Source organism: Bos taurus, chromosome 2 (genome assembly GCF_002263795.3).
Source record: "Bos taurus isolate L1 Dominette 01449 registration number 42190680 breed Hereford chromosome 2, ARS-UCD2.0, whole genome shotgun sequence".
Lineage (NCBI taxonomy): Eukaryota > Metazoa > Chordata > Mammalia > Artiodactyla > Bovidae > Bos > Bos taurus.
Window position 1 is genome coordinate 131,986,204 of NC_037329.1, and position 22,550 is coordinate 132,008,753.

The window sequence follows — 22,550 nt, forward strand, 5'->3', positions numbered from 1 at the left end:
TAGAACTGCTTGGTTGAAAAGAACCTTACAGCATATTCAACTTGCTTTAGGCCCTAGCTGTGTTCCTAAAAAGCACACGTAAAGATGTATGATTCCGTCTCCAGTATGATTGTCTTTATAGTGTGAGGATTACTCTTACAAGCCAAGTATTCCATTTGAGGCACTTACATATTTTGCAGTTGTCAACATGCATTTAATTCGTCACAGTTCCTGTAAGAAATGCTAGTCAGAAGGGACAGTCAGCAGGTTCAGAACACTGCACTGCTAATCTCCATGTCCTCAATCACCGGCGCTCTGCTGGACTCAAGTCAGCGGCTGCACGAGCCCCACGGCGATGCGTGTCACCAGCACCCCGGGCTGCTCCGGGACAGACGACTGACTGACGGCAGCGGCTCCCGTCTCGGGCCTCACTCACGGGCTGTTCACTCTGACACCTGACTATCCTGACCTGCGTGAACTCTGGCCACAACACCGGTCTGACCTCTCAGCTCAGCCTCACCTAACAGACCCGCTCGGCCACTGACTTTTCAGAGGTCTAGGAGGACAGGACTCGGGTCAGTGGTTTACGCCCGAGCAGCCTCTCGCCTGGGACAGAGCCCATCCTTTGGATCTGTGTGCCCAGGGCTGGTCACGTGGTCAGCGCCGAAACACAAAGGAGCCTGGTGATTGGCTAGCATTTCTCTTGAGGGTTAGGCCCTTTGCGGTCATCTAGACAAGGGGTTGGCAAACTTGGTCTGTGGGCCGGTCTGGCTTGCTGCCTGATTTTTGCAGGCCTGCAAGCTAAAAATGGTTTTTACCTTTTAAGTGGTTGAAAAAATTAAGAGTAAATAGTGACACACGAAATTCCAAATCTCAGGGTCCCTAAGTGAAGCTGAACTTGTTCACACATTGAAGGCTGTCTTTGCACCACGATGGCAGAGCTGAGCAGCTGCGACAGCCTGAGCACCAGCCCTCGACAGAAGTTTGCTGACCTCTCTCGAGAGCGGTGTCTTCATTTCACAGGTAAGAGAACTTGGACGATGCATCAGAATCACACAGCTAGACAAAGCCACACAGCTAGAGCAAGTTAGTGGCTAGACCGTGACCTCGAGCTGCTCCTTCATCTGCCAAACCTGAGGCCTTCTCTTGGCTGACTCGCCCTCGCCATGCCGTCCTTCCTCCTCACCCCCGCCCCTCACCTAGGAGGCACTCGCTCAGCGTTCACAGACCATCACGACACAGATGCTGGAAAGTTCTTTTAGTGATTCACCAGCTACAGCAGCTGTCTCGGGGCTGCCCTCCAGGAGTCGAGGAGGAGGGCCGCCTGGCTCAGCGCTTCATACTCCAGGTTGGCCAGAAATAGCATCTTCATTTTTGTTTCCACACAGTTCTTCTCCGTCAGCCTGTTGGCCAGCAGCGTGGCGGCCGATTGTTGGAGGAGCCAGGCAATCATCTTGTCTAGTTTCAGGTTCTTTGGGGCGAGCGTGTGTTCACCCCAGAGGCTTAAATGAAGCACATTAGCAGCCACTCGGGCGGATGGCCTCTGCAACAGGAAGGGGAGCCAGAGCTTAGAACACCTGTGACAGTCTTCACCCACAGCCCGCTTTGTTAGCACAGCCTGTCTCAGGGTCTTCCCTTCTTTGGCCCTGAGCATACTCTTCACCCTTCCCTCCTGCAGTACTCTGCACACACACCGGCCAATTCTACCCACGCCCCAGGCTTTCACATGGGTACGAAATTTGGGGTGGGGTGGGTGGGTGGGGTAGGGGACATTGTTGGAATAGCCTCCCCATCCTGGGCCTTTCTTTTATTAAGATTTTTCACCATGCAGCATGGCATATGTGATCTTAGTTCCCCAACCAGGGATCGAACCTGTGTCCCCTGCACTGGAATCTTGGGAGGCCACCACTGGACTGTCAGGGAAGTCCGTGACAGTCCAAGGCCTTGAAGGCCCAGGAGCTGCGTCTGGGGTGAGGGGAGTTGTCCTGACTTCATGACGGCAGTGCACGCTATGTGACAGCCTGCTGCACATGGTGAGGGGCAAGCGGTAGGCGGGACTTTGAGCCCTGCTCTGTCCATGCTTTTTCCACTCCACATGCCACCCGCACTGGCCCTGCCACTCCTGTTAAGGTTTCAATATGTTAGCCTTTGGAGTAATTTCAAAATGTCCAGATCTCTCAGGAGAGTTCATCCTATCTGTCTGGCTAGATCTCAGCTGATTCTGTATCTTCATTAAACATGTCTTAAAACTGCATCTCTTTCCCTCTGAGTAACTTTAAGCAGCTAAAGCCAAGAGGAGTGACTGCTGGAGTCCTGACTCCAAGCTTGGTGGCCAGCCCCCCTGCTCCTATCTGTATTCCAGCCTGCTGTGTGTTCTGTACGTGGCCATCACCTCCGTAAGACAGAGGAGCCGTTTCACTCCAGTGCCTGCCCAGCCCTGCCCTTTACTCTGGAACGCGACCTGAGGTTCCCATCCACACAACCCCTGTAAACCTGAACCACCTCACCTTGCAGACCTCCCGCTGCAGCAGCAACCTCACCAGGCACCTCACATCCCGCGGCACCCACTCGGGCAGTGCTGGCAGCTGAGCCTCCTGGTAACTGCGGCTTTCAAGGTGGGCCCTGCCCTGGCCGTAAAAGGGATTGGGGAGCCCGAAGATTTCGTAGGCGAGTGCGCCCACCGCCCAGGCATCTGCCTTGCTGTAGTCGATCACTGCCCTGGGGCCTGGGCAGGCCGTGGACACCTGCTCGGAAAGCAACAAGTGAACAGTCACGCTGCTGGTACTTGAAACCTATTTGTGCTCCTGCACGGCACCCAATTCATGCACTAGTCTGGACTCTGTCCCAAGGAACCCAGAATTGAAATGAACTGTAGCTCAGATCCAAGCAAATGTGCTTAGGCTGCCTACTTCAGGCTGACAAAACTCATCTCTCCTGGGACATCAGTTCCAGGCAAAGAGACAGGGAAGGGACTTCTGATAAATTATGGGTCAGAAAAGATGGAAGTGTTGAGTAAACAGGGAGGAAACCTGGTGGGAGAGGCTCTGCTGGCGGCACTTGACACGCTCAGTGGGACTCACCTCGGGAGCCATCAGGCAGCCATTCCCGCCACGGTCCACGTACCAGCTGGTGAAAGGCAACTGCAGGCCGACGCGCTCATCAGCTAGGCAGCAGCCAAAGTCTGTGATCACCAACCAGGGGCAGCCATCTGTGGGGAGACTCGCAGACGTGAGAGGCCATCTCCTCCCCTCCCTGCACCTCGAGGCCCTCCGATACCTCCACTAAAGCCACCCTCAGAACACGCTGACCCAGGAACAAACCACTGCACAACTGCACTCATTTCACATGCTAGCAATGTAATGCCAAAATTCTCCAAGTGAGGCTTCAACAGTAAGTCAACTGAGAACTTCCAGATGTTCAAGCTAGATTTAGAAAAGGCAGAGGAACCAGAGATCAAATTGCCAACATCTGTTGGATCATTAAGAAAGCAAGAGGATTCCAGAAAAACATCTGCTTCACTGACTACACTAAAGCCTTTGACTGTGTGGATCACAACAAACTGTGGACAATTCTTCAAGAGATGGGAATACCAGACCACCTGACCTGCCTCCTGAGAAACCTGTATGCAGGTCAAGAAGCAACAGTGAGAACCAGACACCGAACAACAGAGTGATTCAAAATTGGGAGAGGAGTACATCAAGGCTGTATATTGTTACTGTGCTTATTTAACTTACATGCAGAGTACATCATGCGAAATGCCAAGCTGGATGAAGCACAAGCTGGAATCAAGACTGTTGGAAGAAATATCAATAACCTCAGATATGCAGATGAAACCACCCTTATGGCAGAAAGTGAAGAAGAACTAAAGAGCCTCTTGATGAAGGTAAAAGAAGAGAGTGAAAAAGCTGCCTTAAAACTCAACATTCAGAAAACTAAGATCATGGCATCTGGTCCCATCACTTCATGCAAACAGATGGGGAAACAATGGAAACCGTGACAGGCTTTATTTTCTTGGGCTTCAAAATCACTGCAGATGTTGACTGCAGCCATGCAATTAAAAGATGCTTGCTCCTTGGAAGAACAGCTATGACAAACCCAGAGAGGGTATTAAAAAGCAGAGATATTACTTGGCCAACAAATGTCCATATAGTCAAAGCTATGGTTTTTCCAGTAGTCATGTATGAATGTGAGAGTTTGACCATAAAGAAGGCTGAATGCGAGGAGCCAGCATGAGGAACTCCGCCCATGGCAAAGGTCATGAGGAAGGAGGCTCGGCAAACGCAAAGGCGGGATCGAGCATCAGGAGTCCCCCTGGATATTCTCGAGCATCTACCCCCAAAACCAGAGTCTGCCTACTTTACTGCTTTGTGCTCTCACCTCTGACTTTACGGGGGGCTGTCCCCCACCACCATCTCGCTCTCTCTCTGAAAAGGAGTTAACTTACAACTCCAGTTAATAAAGTTCCTGGGCATAATAGGAGTGTTTAAATCTAAACCCCTCAGATAGCTCTCTAACTTACCTGACAAGTTTACCCGGACTCCTACAGCTATGCATACGAGTGTTTTGTCTCCCAGCCGCGAGAGGCACGGGAAGCCTAAGATATTCAAACAGCTTAGAGCCTCTTAGAGTTAGAAGCTGTCAGAATAAAACTAGTAAAAGATTTCATTGATGAGCCAATGCTTGCTGCCAAGTTTCCACATCCCCTGTGTTGCATCCTTGAATGTGAATTAATACAGTTGGTATGTAGAAAAAATAAGTAGTGGCCTTGGTGTTAGCAACTTTAGACCCTTAAGGTAATACATTCTTTCCTTTGTTGTAAACCCACTGCACCTCTGCCCTATAGGAATGCAACTTTATCTAACACCTTCAGAGGATGGCGCCAAACTTTAAAATAACTACTCTTAGAGAAAATAAGTCTTACGGTTGACAAACCTTTGTCAGAGTCATAAAATGTTAATAGGCCTTCTGGCCAGAAGATGATGTAAATCACCTAAACCATTTGTATACAATAAATTTGCAGAAAAGAAACCCTGGTTTCGATAAGGATCAAAGACTGCTGACTTTGCATGATTTCACATCCCCTATTATCCTCTACGTGCAACTTAGGGTATAAAAGCCCTTGTTGAAAATAAAGCTACGGGCCTTGCTCACCGAAGCTTGGTCTCCCCATGTCATTCTTTCTCTCAACCTCTGGCTGAGTTTCCATCTGGAGTGCGGAGGTCCTCTGTGACCACTTATTTGCCTGGGCTTCTAAGACCCACTCGAGAAGGTGCCTAAGGTAGGGCACCCTCTGCTATTCGAGAGGGCGCCTGAGGCCTCCGTGGTCAGAGCTAACCTGATGTCACAGGTTATATTGATTTTCCGCGTAAACCAAGCTACTCAGCCTCTTCTCCGCTGAATTTTCCTACTGAGCTATCCTCATTCTATTACTCTTTATATCTTTGATTAATATTTAATTAAAGCCAAGGGTAATCGCCGATGCCGTCTCCCGTTCAAACTCCCTGGATCAGCCAGGGCTGGACCCCAGCAGCTGAACACCGAAGAATTGATGCTTTTGAACTCTGGTGTTGGAGAGGACTCATGAGAGTCCCTTGGACTGCAAGGAGATCCAACCAGTCCATCCTAAAGGAGATCAATCCTGAATATTCATTGTAAGGACTGATGCTGAAGCCCCAATACTTTGGCTACCTGATGCGAAGAACTGACTCATTAGAAAAGACCCTGATGCTGGGAAAGATTGAAGGTGGGAGGAGAAGGGGATGACGGAAGATGAGATGGTTGGATGGCATCACCGACTCGATGGACATGAGTCTGAGTAAGCTCCAGGAGTTGGTGATGGACAGGGAGGCCTGGCGTGCTGCAGTCCATGGGGTCACAAAGAGTCGGACATGACTTGAGTGACTGAACAACAACAAAAGCCACTCTCAGGACATGCTGACCCAGGAACACAGGCCAGCAAGGCCTGGACAGCTGCCCACTCACCAGAGAGCTGAGTGGGACCAGCAACACAAATACAGACATGCCTCCAGGAAATCAAGGTCCCTTAGCCAAGAACTGGCTAAAATCAGCACATTATCAATTAGTTATCTGGAAAAGGATTCATGCAGACTTCCTTTAAAAGCCAGTTCCTCTAGAATTTAATCGCATATTGAATTATCCTAAATCTTTTTAGTTCAAAATTGACCATATGAGAGAATCCGCCTGTATTGCGAACAGAAGTTCGATCCCTGGGTCAAGAAGATCCCCTGAAGAAGGAAAAGGCAACCCACTCCAGTATTCTTGCCTGGGAAATCCCATGGACAGAGGAGCCTGGTGGGCTACAGTCCAAGGGGTTGCAGAGAGTCAGACATGAGTTAGCAACTAAACAAGAAGAACAAAACAATGACTCTCCTTTACAGAACCCCCAGGCAAGTAGCCACCCAGCTTTGCTTGAATGCTTCCAATGATGGGGAGCTCATTGCCAGAGGCAGCTGGGCTGACATTCAAGCAGTACTTGCTGAAGATATTCTTACAATACAAAGACCAAAACAAAGAACAAAACCATCCATCTTGAAGGAGAGAGTGCTTATCTCTGTGGGCAGAGCTAAGACACAACTTAGAACATAGAAACCAGAAAAGACCCGAAGGCCCCAAATGTCCCCAAGCCTGAAGTGCAGGCCACCCTGGACAGCTCGGGGCGGGGCGGGCAGCTACCTGCATCCAGTTCCACCAGGATGTTGTCGGACTTCAAGTCTCTGTGCGCGACGCCCTGCTGGACCAGGTGATCCACCCCTTCCAAGAGTTGCAGAGTCATCACAGTGGCCAGCCGGGGGCTCGGGGTGTTCCCGCGAAGGTACTGGCGCAGGGTACACGGGTAGCTGGTGGAGAGCACAACAGGGCCAGTCATCACGCGCCTAGCATCCCGAGCACCTTACTTCCTGTTAGGATGATGGCCTTTCTCCTGACTCCTTTGCTCCCTAAGTAGCTGTTCTGTTTCTATCCACCATCCTGGAATTAGGAAGTAAGAGCTAGGGCCTCACACGTTAGAAGTTACAGGACAGCTGCTCGTTTCCTTAAAACACTCACACAGCAATGCCAGGGGCACAGAGATGGAGAAAAGGAGAAGAGTCTATGTTTAAAAAAAAACAAAACAACGCAGGAGAAAGGTGAGCATACAGGGGGCTATGGTCAAAGGTCCTAAGAGCACTAGATGGGAAGTATGACCTGACTGAACATGCACTTCTGTTTGCCTGGAAGGCCGTCCCAAAGGGAAACTGCGCTCCAGGGGAGACACATGCCCTCAGCCTGCCCTTGTCTCCCAAAGAGAGAGGATCCTCTGGCCCGTGATCCCAGGCTCTTGGAGGCAGCGACCAGCTCCCACTCACTCCAGGTCCCGCCACTCACTTCTTCATGACGAGGAAGAGAGTCCGCCCATGGCCCAGGCCTGCGGGGTGAAGACGCGGGGGCAGCACGTCCGGGTAGTCGACCAGGGCCCCTGGCAGCAGCGGCACCGACGAGGTGAAGGCTCGCAAGACCCGGATGATGTTGGGGTGCGGGGCCAGCTGCTTGGGACCTCCCTTGGGTCTTCTGTTTCAGCCGGGTGGGACAAACGTGAGGGAGCAGCAGATACGACACTTGGGATACAACAGTCTGAGGCCACAATCAACACTGACATTCATCTCCACCCATATCTATACCAAGTGTGTGCCAGGTGCAGAGCGGGGTGCTGGAAGGGAAGCCGCGGTGACTCATCACACTGGTGACCCCGTCCATCCCACGAGGAAGAGCAGGGGGCAGGAGGCCCTAGAAGTGGGCTGCCTGGGCTTGAACCCCACGCCTGCCACTCCAAGTCCTTGGCCACACTGCTTAACGTCTCTTGGCTCAGTCTCAAATGCAAAAGGGGAATATAGTAGTACCATACCCTGTAAGGTGGATAACAGGACCCAGAACCTCCCTGTTCCAGCCCTAGCTTAACACCTGGCACGAGCTCAGTCAGCCTCTGAGTGAACCGACACAGAGGCAGTTTGTAGAAGCGATTCCCCCGCACGTCAGGTGCTCTGCCCAGGCCTCTGCTGCTCCGGGAGCCCCATCCCACCGCCCTGCTCAGACACAGAGGCTGTAGGACTGTCCACTGGGTGTGGCCCCGCCCCTGCCCAGAGCTGCCAGGCCTAAGCGTGCGCACCTGACCCAAGGGCAACCAAGGGCCTGAAGTCATGTCTGAGACCCAATGCTTGGCAGGAAAAGGGGAGAGGCTCTCTGTGGAGTGTGAGGAAAAACTCGGCAGTAACTGCATAGGAAATGGAGCTGAGGTGTTGAAAGGATGCTGTAACGCGCTTGAGTTCGCTGAGCTGTTTTACAAATGTAAAAACCCCCACCAAATGAAGATGCTAACCACTTGATGACCATGAGCAGATAGCCCGCAGACCTCCTGGAGCCTGAGGTCAGGCTGTTAACCACTGTGACACTGCCCTGTCACCTCACCATCTACTGGAGATTTGTGCACGAGCCGGTTACATACCCTGGGACACCCCTCTCCCTTATGTGCCCTTAAAAAAATGCTTTGCTGAAACTCTTTGGGGAATTTGACATTTGGGGGCCATGAGCCACCCATCTCCTTCCATGGTCCTGTAATAAACCTTTCTCTGTTCCAAACTCTGGCATTTTGGTATTGTTTGACCTCACTGTACGTCAGGCACAGGATTTTGCTTTTTAACAGTGCCACGAGGCCTGAGGGAAGCCGGAAGTATTCCTGCGGGCAGGAAATGAGGATGCAGGGTGGCAGAGAGAGGCGGATGGAGCAGAAGCCCAGAGACATCGAGGCAACAGGGAGGGCCCCACGCCCGGCCTGTCCTCCGAGCTGCCTCAGGTCCGAGCTTTGAGCCAGGCTGTGAGTGGCTCCAACAGCTCCTCTGGGGTTCGTCCAAACGGGCCCCTGTCTTAGGTGATCAAAGGCATCAGAGCATCATTCCGGCCTGAGCCATTAGAGCCACTGGGAGAACAACGATCCCGGCACAAGGCTGTTGGTGCCGCAGCAGCAACGTGCTGCACGGCTGTCAGCAAACCCGGGGCAGCGCGTGGCCGCACCGGGAGGGGTGTTTGTGTTTGAACGGAGAATGATCCGGACAGGAGGCCTGACGGGGGTCGGACCAGCACTGACCACACCGGACTCTGCTGCCACTTCTCAGGCGCCTCTGCCACAAAGACACTCTTGGGGAAGGCCACTAAAAAAATCTCTCGGCACCATCAGGTCATGGCAGTTAGTTGTAAAGTGAGTGTTAACCTCTGCTGGGGACAGACAGAATTCAATTCGTGCAAAATTGGGGTGCTCTACCTGAGAATTACTTAGGAGTCATAAACCAGATCCGCCCAGTTCAGAAGGATGAAGGATGGTTTTAGGTGGCCTTCTCTCCCTGCTCCAGCGTGAGTCAGCCACCTGCATCTCCAGCTGGGGTCAGACTACAGTCTTTCCCAATTATCCCCCAACTGAAAGCCCATCACTGACTACACTGTTCAGTGGGCGTTTATTGTGTCTGTGGGGGTGTGTGTGTCACGTCAGACGCTGTGCCGAGGGCACAGGTGTGGGTGCTGCTCCGTGGCGAGGCGAGGTGGGGCAGATGGCTGCTTACCTGTCAGTGACCGCTCCATACTCCCCGGCCAAGGCCACTCGACTGGCTGGGACCAGCTCCTGGCTCATTGTGCTAAAGATGGCTTCGCTGGATGAGCCTGCCTGGAACATCCATAACGGTCCAGAATTACACGGGTCCGAGAAGCCCAGGCCCTCCTTGTAATCTGGACCGGGACAACTACTGCCTGGAACTGGCTTTGACTTTCAAGCTCATAACCTCTCTGAGTGGCAAGCCAAGCCTAGTTTCTCCAGGGAGAAAGGAGGCAGAGGTGCCATTCATGCCAACCCAGAGGATGCTGCCCACGCCTCAAACTCTCGGCAGCTCAGGTTCCCAGGGCCGGAGGAGATGTTGAGACGACCACGGCAGGGGCTCCTCTTCCTGCCACAGAGGCCTCCGGGCACCACCAGGCTCAGACCTGACCACCGAGCACGAACACTCACCTGTGAAGGCTCCCTTCAGCAGACAGGCTGAGCCCGACAAGCCCACCCTGGATAAACTCGCACTGAATCACAGAACAGCCCTCTATCAACCAGCAAAAAGCAACAAACAATGAGGAAAAGCCCCGTATTTTCCTCATTTCATTATGAACAGCTCTCAGGACTGGCGACACCTATAAAGAATCCTTTAAGAATTAAGTCTTTTAGCTTTTGTGAATGCATTTGCTGTCATGCCCCAACCAGTGGGAGTTTTGATGTTAAGACTGGATGTTTCCTGGCAGTGGGCGTGGGGTGAGGGGTTGGCTACTTGTTAGCTATCAGCCCAGCGTGGAAGCACAGTCTAACAAGCTTCATTCCCCAAATCAAGGCACAAACCACATCCTTCAGGGCCCAGCATGAGCTATGTGGCTGTGTCCCCCTCAGCCTTGGAGAGAGGCTCTGGGCAGCAGAAAATACCATCAAGTCTCGATGAATTTCCTAACCCTCCTCCCACCATGTAATGGCAAGATACAGAAACTACTCTAAATGGACAAAAATCTTTGTTTTTGGGTGGGAAAAATACTCAACTTGCCAAAGTCTTGAGTTCTGCAAGGGTTAAGAGCAGAGAGCTGGCACATCAGTCTTGGGTCTGGAGTGTGGTGGGAGGCGAGCTCAGAGGAAGGCACGTGGCTCCTCCTTCCCCACGAGCAGGTCACGGAGCGAGAGGACAGAGCACACTGCAGCCCTGAAATGCGCTCATCCGCCCGGACGCCCCGGGCCCTCGCCACTCAGTGTGGCTCGCAGCCCAGTGGCCTGGGAGCCCATTAGGGAGGCGGGACCTCGGGCTCCATCCCACACCGGCGCTCAGAACCTGCCTTCTAACCCACCCTCAGGTGACGCGTGGGCAGGCTACAGTCTAAGACTGTAACACCGCTTCAGACCGCCGCACGAGAGCGTGAGGCACCTGTCCTGTGGAGAATCTTCTGGTTCCTATTTACCTCCTAGGAGAAAGTGCCGTCTGGTTACCCCCCAACAAGAAGGGGATTTTGAAAAAGGATGACTTTAGAGATGGAAGGCCCCACTCTTACCGAGATGTTCCACATCATCTTGATGGCCAAGGGGAAGGCCGGGGCCCGTGGGGCTGGCGCCTCCTCTCCTCGTGGAAGGATCTCTGGGCCCTTCCCTGGAAGAAGCTGGCCCAGGCTCTCTGCCTCCTCCAGGCTCTGGGGCAACACAGGCATGGCGGCCTCATAGACGGCGGCACTGCAGCCCTTGCCAATGGACTGCCCGATCAGATACTCCTCCAGCCGGAAACCCTGCCAGCGTCGGGTGTCCAGTGGGTCTGGGAGCAGCTTGTTTTTCTGGGTGAAAATTGCCTGTGAAGAAAACCAGCAGGCACCATGAGCTTGGCAGCCCCGTGAGGCTTCAGTGAAGGGATAGAGTGGTACAGCGAGGCCAAATCTCCACTGGCAGATCGAGCGCTAATAAAACAACCAAACTGGGTGCTACTGTTGGTCCTGGGCTCAAGCCAGCCTCTGTTCTCTCCTTATTCAGAGTGGTTCTCAAACTGCCACTTCATGGCAGTCACCGCGACAGTCCAACACAGAACACTGTGTGAGTTAAGAGATCACAATTCCCCAGTTCTGCAGCTGGCACACTGCTCCTTTGCTGCCTGTCAGGCTACCAGCACAATCTTGGAGGTGTCTGATTATGGAGATGGTTCTATCTGCAAAGGCCTCGGCAGGCAGCTACTGGACGGTTACCAAGAGCTGTGGACGGGCAGGAGCATGTGGTCACAGCCACCCCTTCCGCTTGTGAATGACCTCGGGCTGCTCTTGCAAGCAAGGGGGTGAAAATCAGGAGGCTCCCTGGAGCCAGTCATCGGGTCCTGTTGTTGGCCTGAACCCCGAGGACCTGCAGGTCCTGTAGATGGCCAGCCTCCAGATGGCCGATGACGGAGCTTGGAGTCAGTGACAATGCCATCCGTGGTTTACTGGATGGGGAATCTTATATGTCTGCAGCAGGGGGTCCTGGAGCAGCATCCCGGTGTGTGTGGCAGACAGCAGGAAGGACCTGACAGCAATCTTGGCTCCTCTGGGGAGCAGGCAGCTACCATTCACAAGGGGAACTGGTCAGGTTGGCTCATTAGTTACCAGGGAAACCTGCAGGTTCATGACCATCACCAGGGCAGATGTTTCCCTTTAATACACCAGCAGGTGGAGTGGTTCTGGCCTAAGGCTTAGAGCAACCATAGCTGGGGCAGGGGGCAAACACCTCCTGTGAGGAGGCTGTAGGGGAGCAGGCACTGGTCCAGCTCCCTGGACCTGTAGGTCCAGCAGGGGATGAACAGAGAGCAAGAGAGAGGCCATCTTGAGCGCCCAGACCACACACTCCACTCCCACAGACCCTGCGCGGCCCTTACAGTCTTGGTCCAGCCCTCCCCCGTGACGTCCCTGGGGTCACATATGCAGAGGTGCGCTGCAACCAAACACCACAGATGCAATATGGACCCCAGCAGCTCAGAGTCTGGAGGGGCCCAGGGACGCAGGAGGACTGAGCATCTTGCTGGAGACCCGCTGGTCAGACTCATCTCTATAGGCTTTTCATTTTTTTGGCTGTGCTGGTCTTTGCTGCAGCATGCTAGTCTTTAGTGCTGGCTTCTTTAGTTTGGCCACAGGAGCTTCACTGCATGGCATGTGGGATTTTAGTTCCTTGACCAGGGATGTAACCCACGTCCCCTGCACTGGAAGGCGGATTCTTAACCACTGGACCATCAGGGAAATTCCCAGACTCATCTCACAGTTAGGCCACCATGGTCGCCCAGTCACTGGACAGATGCTCTCTGCTCAGATAAGGGACAAAACGTAGGATGTTTACATTTACATAATATAGGGAAGGTCGTGACCGCTAGGCAAAATACAAGTAGTACCAGCATTGTGAGAGCCCACCCATCCTGTGGTTTTCGTCCTGGCCAGCCGGTGGGACCACACCGCCGGTCCACTTTCAGTTCCCACAGCCAATGCCAGTCCGAGAGAGGCGGTGTGACAGACCCCAGGGTTAACAGAATGGTGCCTTTCTCCAGTAGAGGCCCAGACTAATTCCTTTAAGTAGTCTTAGGTAGAGCTGGGTAGAAGATCTGTAAGAAGGTGAGATCTGCAAACCCCTTTCTAATCCCCTGCCCCACAGGGTGGCAAGCCCAAACCACCAGGGTCTTATCTGCCAGTCCCGGACCGCTTTATATTTCCCCGGGGGGCGGTCCTGTGGCGAGGACCAACCTGTGAGTTACTGCCCCGGCCCACAGCTGGCAGTGGTCCTTTGGCAATCAACAGCTGAACTCAGAGGGTGTGGACAAGTGGCCTCTGGGTTAATGTGGCAGAGGCAGGGGGACGGTCACTCCTTGGACGTTCAGTTATAGCTGGTAGGTCTGGGGTTAGCCTCCTGGGTCACACATGGGCACACGGTGAGAGAGTGGGTTTCACATCTCAACTGTTGCTGAAAGAGTTCCTTTATCCCGCCCACTGGGCTTCCCTCACAGCTCAGCTGGTAAAGAATCCGCCTGCAATGCAGGTGACCCTGGTTCAATTCCTGGGTTGGGAAGATCCGCTAGAGAAGAAATAGGCTACCCACGCCAGTATTTTGGGGCTTCCTTTGTGGCTCAGCTGGTAAAGAATCTACCTGCAATGTGGGAGATCTGGGTCTGAACGCTGAGTTGGGAAGATCCCCTGGAGAAGGGAAAGGCTACCTACTGCAGTATTCTGGCCTCGAGAACTCCATGGACTGTATAGCCCATGGAGTCACAAAGATTGGACACGACTGGGCGGCCGTCGCTCTCGCTTCCATCATCCCGGAAGCCCAGGCGCAGTGGAGCTGTAAGGCAGATGGGCATGCCAGTGTGTGTTACTTGTTTTTTCGGTCCATTTCTGAACTTTGTGGCTGGTAAGGTGGGCTTTTGGTGTCACTCGAAAACACAGATAGGCCTTTTGTAACGTCCTCCGTCAGCTGTAATGCATCGTAGGCTGCGTATCACTGCTGTTCATCACACTACTATCGTTGCTCAGCTCCCTTTCAAAGCTGGGACCAGAAGCCCAAGGGTATGCTTTAATCGTTTTGCCATTGCCACAGGCCCCAAACAAGCCTTTGCAAGAAACTGGCCATGTCCAGTTCACAAGCCTGTCCCTGAGTTAATACCCTAAACCTGAGTCTACATTGCTTGGGGGGGTGGGTCAGGGGTGTGCCTGTATTTCACAGACAATCCAGGTCCTTGCATTCTGTCTGAATTCATCAGCCATCCCTGTGCGATCAGATGACCCGTGAGCACAGGGCTGCTACATGTAAACAAGAAAGAAACTCCAAGGTTAACAGGAAAGCATCAGCATAATGGACGAGAAAGACGTCTCTCACAGTAGTCAGCTGTCACAGGGCCCACAGCTGGTGGGCGACCACCCTGGGATTTCCCCAAAAGCTTTCCTTTCCCCAACCAAGCTCCCTGTCCTTTCCCAACATCTTGGTGTTTACAGGAGCTTTCTCGGCTGGCTCACCAATTGTTAGGTTGTACCCCAAAGGCCCGCAAGCCTTGTAGTTGCCCAGCCTTCAGATGACCCAAGCAAAAGCCCGGAGACAGTGACAGAGAACCTTACATGTCTGCAGAAAAAGGTCCTCGAGCAACACCCCACCATGTGCAGCAGGCAGGACCCGGCAGCAATCTTCACTACTGGGCAGGGAGTCGGGTGGAGGGGAGTGCTGCTATTTACAGAAGGAATTGAAGTCAGGTTGGCTCATTAGTTACCAGGGAAACCGGTGGCTGGGGCATGTCCCTCACAGCCCCTCAGGTTAACGACCATCACGAGGACAGATGTTTCCCTTGAACATATTATCAATTGGGGGATTTTTGCAGAAACTAACAACTGGGGCCAGCGATTTTTATATAAGTGAATATTAAAAGACGACTCTGGTCAATAACGATTAGGTAACAAAAGACGTATTATTAATGTCTCTGGTCAGTATGTTGTTAATAAACTAGCAGGTGGAGCTGCTCTGGCCCAAAGCTGAAAACAACCATAGCTGGGGCAGGGGGCAAGCATGTTCCTGTGAGGAGGATGTAGCTGAAGCAGGGACCGGTCCCACAGGGGATGTACAGAGAGCAAGAGAACCGCCATCTTGAGTGGCCTGACCATACACCTGTCTCCCTGTTTCTGCCTCTTAGGAAGCTGGGGGGCCATTCTGTTCACAGAAAGGAGACAAAGAGTACAAGAGTTCTGATGGAATTAGATGGAAGTGTAGGTGGGGGTGCACGGGGAAAGAGGCCATTTCCCCCAAATTGGTATTCTTGCCTACTTCAGGCAGGTGACATCATTCCTCCAGTTGCCCAAACTCTACCTTCCTCCTCAAATCCCATCTCATCTGCTGATCCCTCCCTTTCTATGGCTAGTCACTCGCCTCCAGACTTGCCCACTCATGTCCTTCCTTACCTGCTTCCGAGTCTAGTGAAAGCCCATTGCTTTCAAATGTTGCAGCAGAACCTAACTGATGGACTTCCCTGGTGGTCCAGGATAAGAATCTGCCTGCCAGTGCAGGGCACATGGGTTTGATCCCTGATCCGGGAAGACTCCACAAGCCTCAGAGCAACTAAGCCTGTGCCCCACAACTCCTGAGCCTGTGTACTGCAACCACTGAACCTGTGCGCCCTGGAGCCCTGCTCCGCGACAAGAGCAGTCACCAAAATGAGAAGCCTGTGCACTGCAACAAAGACTAGCCCCGCACGCAGCGAGAAAGACCAGCACCACCACCGAAAAAAAAGAACCTAACTTATGCATTACTCAGTGCCTTGTCCTGACACTTCCTATATATGAAAACTCTTTTGCAGGCTGGTCTGCACTGCCCATACTGGTCTCTCACATGCCTCTCCCTGAACCTTTGCTCAAACTCTTCCCCTCCCCTTGCCCCCTGAAATACTGTCTTTGCTCTGCCTGTTCATCCCTACTCATCCATCAAGTCCCAACTCAAGCTCCTGCTTCCCCTATAACAAGTGCTGACCACTCAGCCCGCAGTAGTCTTTCCTTCTGGAAGATTCCTAAAGCACTGGGAGTCTATAAGCTAAAACACTTCGCATGAGAACTTTTAATTTTTTTTAAAAATGAAAGTCTGTCTTGCCTTGCCAACCAGTTTCTAAATTCTGTGGAGCCAAAGAAGCATCGTGTAATCCTCAGTCAACCATAGTTTTGAGGATGAGATAAAATTTTTAAAGCTTTATTCTGAAATAAATATAGACTTACAGGAAGCTGCCAAAAAAAACCCAACAAAGTGTCCTGTGTGCCCTTCTCCCAGTTTCCCCCAGTTGACCTCTCACGAGGCACTGCTGCTGCTGCTAAGTCGCTTCAGTCGTGTCCGACTCTGTGCGACCCCATAGACGGCAGCCCACCAGGCTCCCCTGTCCCTGAGATTCTCCAGGCAAGAACACTGGAGTGGGTTGCCATTTCCTTCTCCAATGCAGGAAAGTGAAAAGTGAAAGTGAAGTCGCTCAGTCGTGTCCGACTCCCAGAAACCCCATGGACTGCAGCCCACCAGGCTCCTCCGTCCATGGGATTTTCCAGGCAAGAGGACTGGAGTGGGTGCCATTGCCTTCTCCGTCACGAGGCACTAGTACAGTATCAAACCCAGGAAAGTGACGACATACTCTACTGTCAACGAGGCTGCAGATCTTACCCAGTTCTCACCATCTTTTCTAACCCACATTCACTCGTGTGCATGCCCCTGCGGTGTAGCTCTGTGCGATTTCACCCCACCTACAGATTCATGTAATCACCAAGATACAGACCTGCTCCATCACAGAATCCCTTTGAGCTGCCTCTTTGTTTTTGCACCACCCCCGCCATGCCCCATGCAACCACGTCCCTGGCAACCACTGACCTGTTCCCCATCTCTACCATTCTGTCATTTCAAGAATGTTATATAAATAGAATCACAGGATGCAACCATTTGGAACTGACTTTTTTCACTAAGCATAATGCCCCTGAGGTTCACTGAAGTTGTTACCTGTATCAATGCTGATTCCTTGTAATTCCTTATTATTAGTATTCCACTGTATATACCAGGGTTTGTTTAACAATTCACCAGCTAAAGGATGTTTGTGTTTTTAATATTTTGCTATTATGAGGGATGCAGCCATAAATACTGGTGTACAAGATTTAACACCCATTGATGGCCACTTGGGTTGCTTCTACCTTTTGACTATTGTGAATAATGCTGCTATGAACATAGGTGTACAAATATTTGTTCAGAATCCCTGCTTTCAATTCTTTTGGCTATATACCAAGAAGTAGAATTGCTGGGATCATACAATAATTCTATTTTTAATGTTTGGGGGAACTGTTTCCCATAGCAGCTACTCAGGTACAGGTTTTTGTGTGAACATAAATTTTCAATTCTCTGGGTAAACGCCCAAGACTGCAATGGCTGGGTCATATGATAAATGTATGTTTAGTTTTGTAAGAAACTGCAGACTAATTTCCAGAGTGGCTGTACTATTTTAGATTTTCACCATTGATCCAGTTTCTCTGCATCCTCACAAGCATTCGCTATTATCACTTATTTTTAAAATGTTAGTTGCTCTAATAAGTATGCAGAGATACCACATTGTATTTTCAATTTGCATTTCCCTAATGATTCAACTATCCTTATTTGGCATCTGTATCTCCTCTTGGTGAAATATATGTTCATATCTTTGGCCTATTTTATAAAGGGTTCCCCCAACAAAATGCTTTCCAAATGCATCTAAAGGGACTGGTCTGGTCTACTCCAGTATGACACCATATGGAATTAGCATTAGAATTAGAATTTTAGCACACGGGTTGCCAAATCTGGTACTCTGATTTTCTTTCCAAAGAAGTCAAATGCAAGAATTTAAAAAATTAATTTGTAATTAATTAAAAATTTTAAGACACAGAAGAATGAAGTGTGAGGCAAGGATGTGGAGATGGTAAGCTAGGAGGATCTAGCTCCTCAGTTTAGAAACACCGGCTGTAATTTTAAGTAGGGTTTGTCAAGTTGGCCACCTTGGCTTCTGCCAGCTGAGCTGTAACAAAAGACAGGGGCAGAGAATGGGGCCTAGACCAGGTGTCACCTGTTGCCTCACAGGGGCCAGGGCGTAAACATGAGACGCTCTGGTGATGAGTAACACGACCTGGGCGGAAAGCCAGGAAACATGGGAGCTTAAAGACCAACACTGCTTGGTCTTTAACCAGCTGTGTCCTTGGGCAAATCACCCCACCTTGCACCACCTCAGCGTTCAGCTGTAAAACGCAGGGGCTGTACTAAGGCAGTGAATGGTTCCCAACCCCAGGAAGAAGGGCCTCCCTGAAGAGGAGGAAACTGTGCTAGCAGATGGTCTTCAGACTTGAACTTAACAATGTTTCTTCCCCGGGTGTCCAGCCTGCCTGTCTGCCCTGCAGTCTGAACTTGCCAGACTCCAGAACAGCAGAGCCAATTCCTTCAAATAAAGCTGCCTTTTAATAAACACATCCTATTCCTTCTGTTTCTCTGGAGAAGTAGAGATTTTGGTTGAGTAGAAACAGAATCCTCTGAGCTCTTTAAAACACTTAAAAAGCCCAAGAACTAAGCATTTTAGTCACCCCAGATAACTCTACACAGGTTGTTAACTAGGCCTGCTGTTTTCTCCTGCTGTTTGGGTTTTTACTGCGGCTTCAGCTATGTCACTAATTGGCTAAACTGTGGAGGCTGCCTGGCTGGCAAGTGGTTAACAACAGCACACACAGGTTCTGTGAAAGTCAGACTTGTGACTTCAGCAAGTTACTTCACTTTTCACCTCCCTCATCCATATATTGGGGATGACAACTACCTCTGGAATATAAGGGTTAGGATTTAGCTGTCCTTAAATTTTAGAAAATTTACAGAAGGTCATTGGCCTTGGAGACACATTGACATTGACATTGAAGTCGCTCAGTCGTGTCCGACTCTGCGACCCCATGGACTGTAGCCTACCAGGCTCCTCCGTCCATGGAATTTTCCAGGCAAGAGTACTGGAGTGGGTTGCCATTTCCTTCTCCAGGAGATCTTCCCAACCCAGGGATCGAACCAGGGTCTCCTGCATTGTAGGCAGACACTTTACTGCCTGAGCCACCAGGGAAGTCCAGGAGCTATGTAATTAGTATATCTTTCAAACCATGCAGTTTGAGAAAGTGAAAGTCTCTCAGTCCTGTCTGACTCTTTGTGACCCCATGGACTGTCCATGGAATTCTCCAGGCCAGAATACTGGAGTGCGTAGCCTATCCCTTTTCCAGTGTATCTTCTGGACCCAGGAATCGAACCAGGGTCTCTCGTATTGTAAGAGAATTCTTTACCAATTGAGCTACCTGGAAACCCCCGTTTGAGGAAGGGAAGATAGTAAAACCAAAGTGAGGTACTGGCCTGGTACCAGGAGATCAGTAACAAATGAGCCTTAATCAGTGATTGCCAAGGAATTCCCAGCTACAAGATAAATAGAATCAGTCCTGAGTATTCATTGGAAGGACTGATGCTGAAGCTGAAACTCCAATACTTTGGCCACCTGATGCAAAGAACTGGCTGATTTGAAAAGACCCTGATGCTGGCAAAGATTGAAGGCAAGAGGAGAAGGGGACGACAGAGGAGAAGATGGTTGGATGGCATCACCGACGCGACAGACATGAGTTTGAGTAAGCTCTGGGAGTTGAAGATGGACAGGGAAGCCTGGCGTGCTGCAGTCCATGGGGTCGCAGAGAGTGGGACAATACTGCGCGATTGAACAAGCTAAATCTTGACCCCAGGCCCGAAGGCAGCCGGCTCCGCTCCGCCCCGCCCCCAACTCGGACCCGGCTCCCGCACTTAGCCCCGCCCCAAGCCCGGCTCCTGCCCCAGCTCGGTCTCCCCGGCCCCGCCCCGCACCCAAGTGGGCCCCGCCCCCGCACTTGGCCCCGCCCCATCCCGGCTCCGGCCCCGCCCCTCACCCAAGTGGGGCCCCGCCCCCGCCCCATCCCGATCCTCCCCCCCGCCCCCGACCCTGCCCCGCCCGCCGCCGACACTCACCTGGATCTCCTCACAGGCTGAGGCGGCCCGCCGGCCCTCCGCTTGCTTCTCCTCGATGAGGCCCAGCCCAAGCCCGAAGGCCAGAAAGACAGCGCGGCCGCAAGGGCCCGCACCGCCCCGGGCCCGCACCACGAACTGCCGCTGGAGCCGCTCCGCCAGCCCGGCCACCGACTGGCGGAAGAAGCGGTAGCGGCCGGGAAGCCCGAGCCCGAGCCTGCACGGCTCCGTGCCGGGTCCCGCGGCCGGGCCCGGGCGCTCTCCGCGGCCCCAGCCCGCCGCGGGGCCGGGCCGCTCCGGCCGGCCCCAGCCGTAGGCCGGGCCGGGCTTGGCCGTGAAGCGCAGGAGCAGCGCTCGGCCTAGCTGCAGGCCCCGGCCCAGCGCCTGTCGCACCGCCATGGCGTCGCCGCCCGGTCCCTGGGGACCTGCCGGCGTCCGGGGCGCCTGACACAACGCCTCAACTTCGGGGCGGAGCCTCTGCACGGGCGCGGGCGCCGGTGGGCGGGGCCGTCACTCAGGCGGTTTCCCGGCTGGACGCGCGAGGGCGCTGTGGCCGTCCCTGCCGGCGCGTACTTTGTTCAGACTTTTGCCCGCAGCGTCTGCGGGGTGGCCTCTCAAGGACGTCAGGGGTGTGAACTTGGCTGCTTCTGGCGAAATCGTCATTGAGGAGGGAATATTTATTGAGTAACCCCCCTTGTGCCAGACTCTCTACATTTGTTAATTAAATTTCCCACCAATGAGATAGGAATGTCGTTTTTATAGATAAGAAAACAGGCACGGAAGGGCTGTGAGGGTCCCAGGTCATATGCGGTGTCAGTTCAGTTCAGTCGCTCAGTCGTGTCCAACCATTTGCGACTCCATGGACTGCGGCACACCAGGCCTCCCTGTCCATCACCAACTCCCAGAGTTTACTCAAACTCGTCCATTGAGTCGGTGATGCCATCCAACCATCTCATCTAATGTTGTCCCCTTCTCCTCCCACCTTCAATCTTTCCCAGCATCAGGGTCTTTTCTCAGGAGTCAGTTCTTCGCATCAGGTGGCCAAAGTATTGGAGTTTCAGCTTCATCATCAGTCCTTCTAATGAATATTCAGGACTGATTTCCTTTAGGATGGACTTGCTTATTTCCTCAACTCCTCCCCATCTCTGTTCTGTGAAAGAACCTGGCATCTAAACCCTGACACAGTTATTTTGAGACATTAGCCTGCCTTCTTCTTGGTCATTTGGCTTTCTGAATAAAGTTGTATTCCTTGCCTCCTAGTCTCTCGGTCAGTCAGTCTTCGACAAGCAAACTGAGCTTGGATTCAGTAATATTCTCCTTACAGGCCCTGGAAAAGATATAAAATGTTTTTGTAGGTGCAGCTAAGTATGTATGGCATCACCAACTCAATGGACAGGAGTCTGAGCAAACTCCAGGAGATAGTGAAGGTCAGGGAAGTCAGGAGTGCTGCAGTCCATGGGGTTGCAAAGAGTCAGACACGACCTAGCGACTAAACAGTGAAGAGCCATACCTGTGTGTGACAGGTGAGCTTCAGGGCAAGGAGACATTTGTCTGGTGTGAGAACCACCTCAGCATTGCTTGGGTAGAAAGGCACAACCTAATCCATTTAATTTTGGGGCTCATTTGTGACCTTCAGCACAACCCTGGTTCTGTGCTGTAGAGTAGTAAGTAAAAATAGAAGTAAATAAGAATAAAAATAAGGCACTGCAAAAAGATCTATCTTTGAATTGGTGAGTTTAAACACACACACACACACATATGTATAAAATGAGAAGCTGGTGATTTTACTCCTAAGTATAGACCCATAGAAATGCAAACATAATCTCCCCAAGAATGTCTATAGCAGTGCTGTTCTACATAGTGCTGTTGTAGCCACGCGTTCCGGGAAACAGACTCACTCAAGACAGTGCAGATGGTGGAGTGTCGTTTATTACACCGGCGGGCCCAAGGCAGAGTCTCCTCTTAGCCAAGGACCCCAACCAGCCTTTGTGAAAACCTTTTATACCCTGTGTATAAGGTTTCTTGAAACTAGTCTGAACAAAGGAAAAAGAAAGATACTATCAAAGTTAACCCATGATTCATATGCCTTAAACCTAGGTAGTTAACAGTGGACCATTATTAATAGGCTTGTGGTCATTTCCCAATAAGCAAAGTAGAATGTATGATTCTATTCGGTTACACAGATAATTAGGGTATTCTTTTAGGCGATGGGGAGCCCCGGGGCTCTTCCTTCCAGGGGCCTGGTTTTCCAGTTGGTATATCGTTTCCATAGATACTGGGCATATAGCTCAAAGTCCACAGTCTGCCCCAAGATGGAGTCCTGCTTTCAAGAGGGAGCCTGTTCTGTTTCCTCCTTCAGTATAAAACTGGAAACAACTCAAATGACCATCTACAGTAGACCGGATAAACTGGTATATTCAGCCAGAAGAGTGTCTACAAATATAGGCAACAACATATTATATATTTTATAAATACACTGATCAGTTTAAAAAAG

The 22,550-nt window shown here is 51.7% G+C and overlaps 1 protein-coding gene across 1 annotated transcript; it reads right to left on the reverse strand.

The window, feature by feature from the left end:
- Positions 1-92: 92 nt before the first annotated feature.
- PINK1 (PTEN induced kinase 1) lies at positions 93-20,483 on the reverse strand. The gene is given in 8 exon segments (NM_001099701.2): positions 93-1,522; positions 2,487-2,723; positions 3,060-3,187; positions 6,673-6,836; positions 7,363-7,545; positions 9,585-9,685; positions 11,089-11,376; positions 20,060-20,483. Coding segments are annotated over 8 exon segments (1,767 nt in total). The 5' UTR covers positions 20,456-20,483; the 3' UTR covers positions 93-1,252.
- Between the last annotated feature and the right edge of the window lie 2,067 nt (positions 20,484-22,550).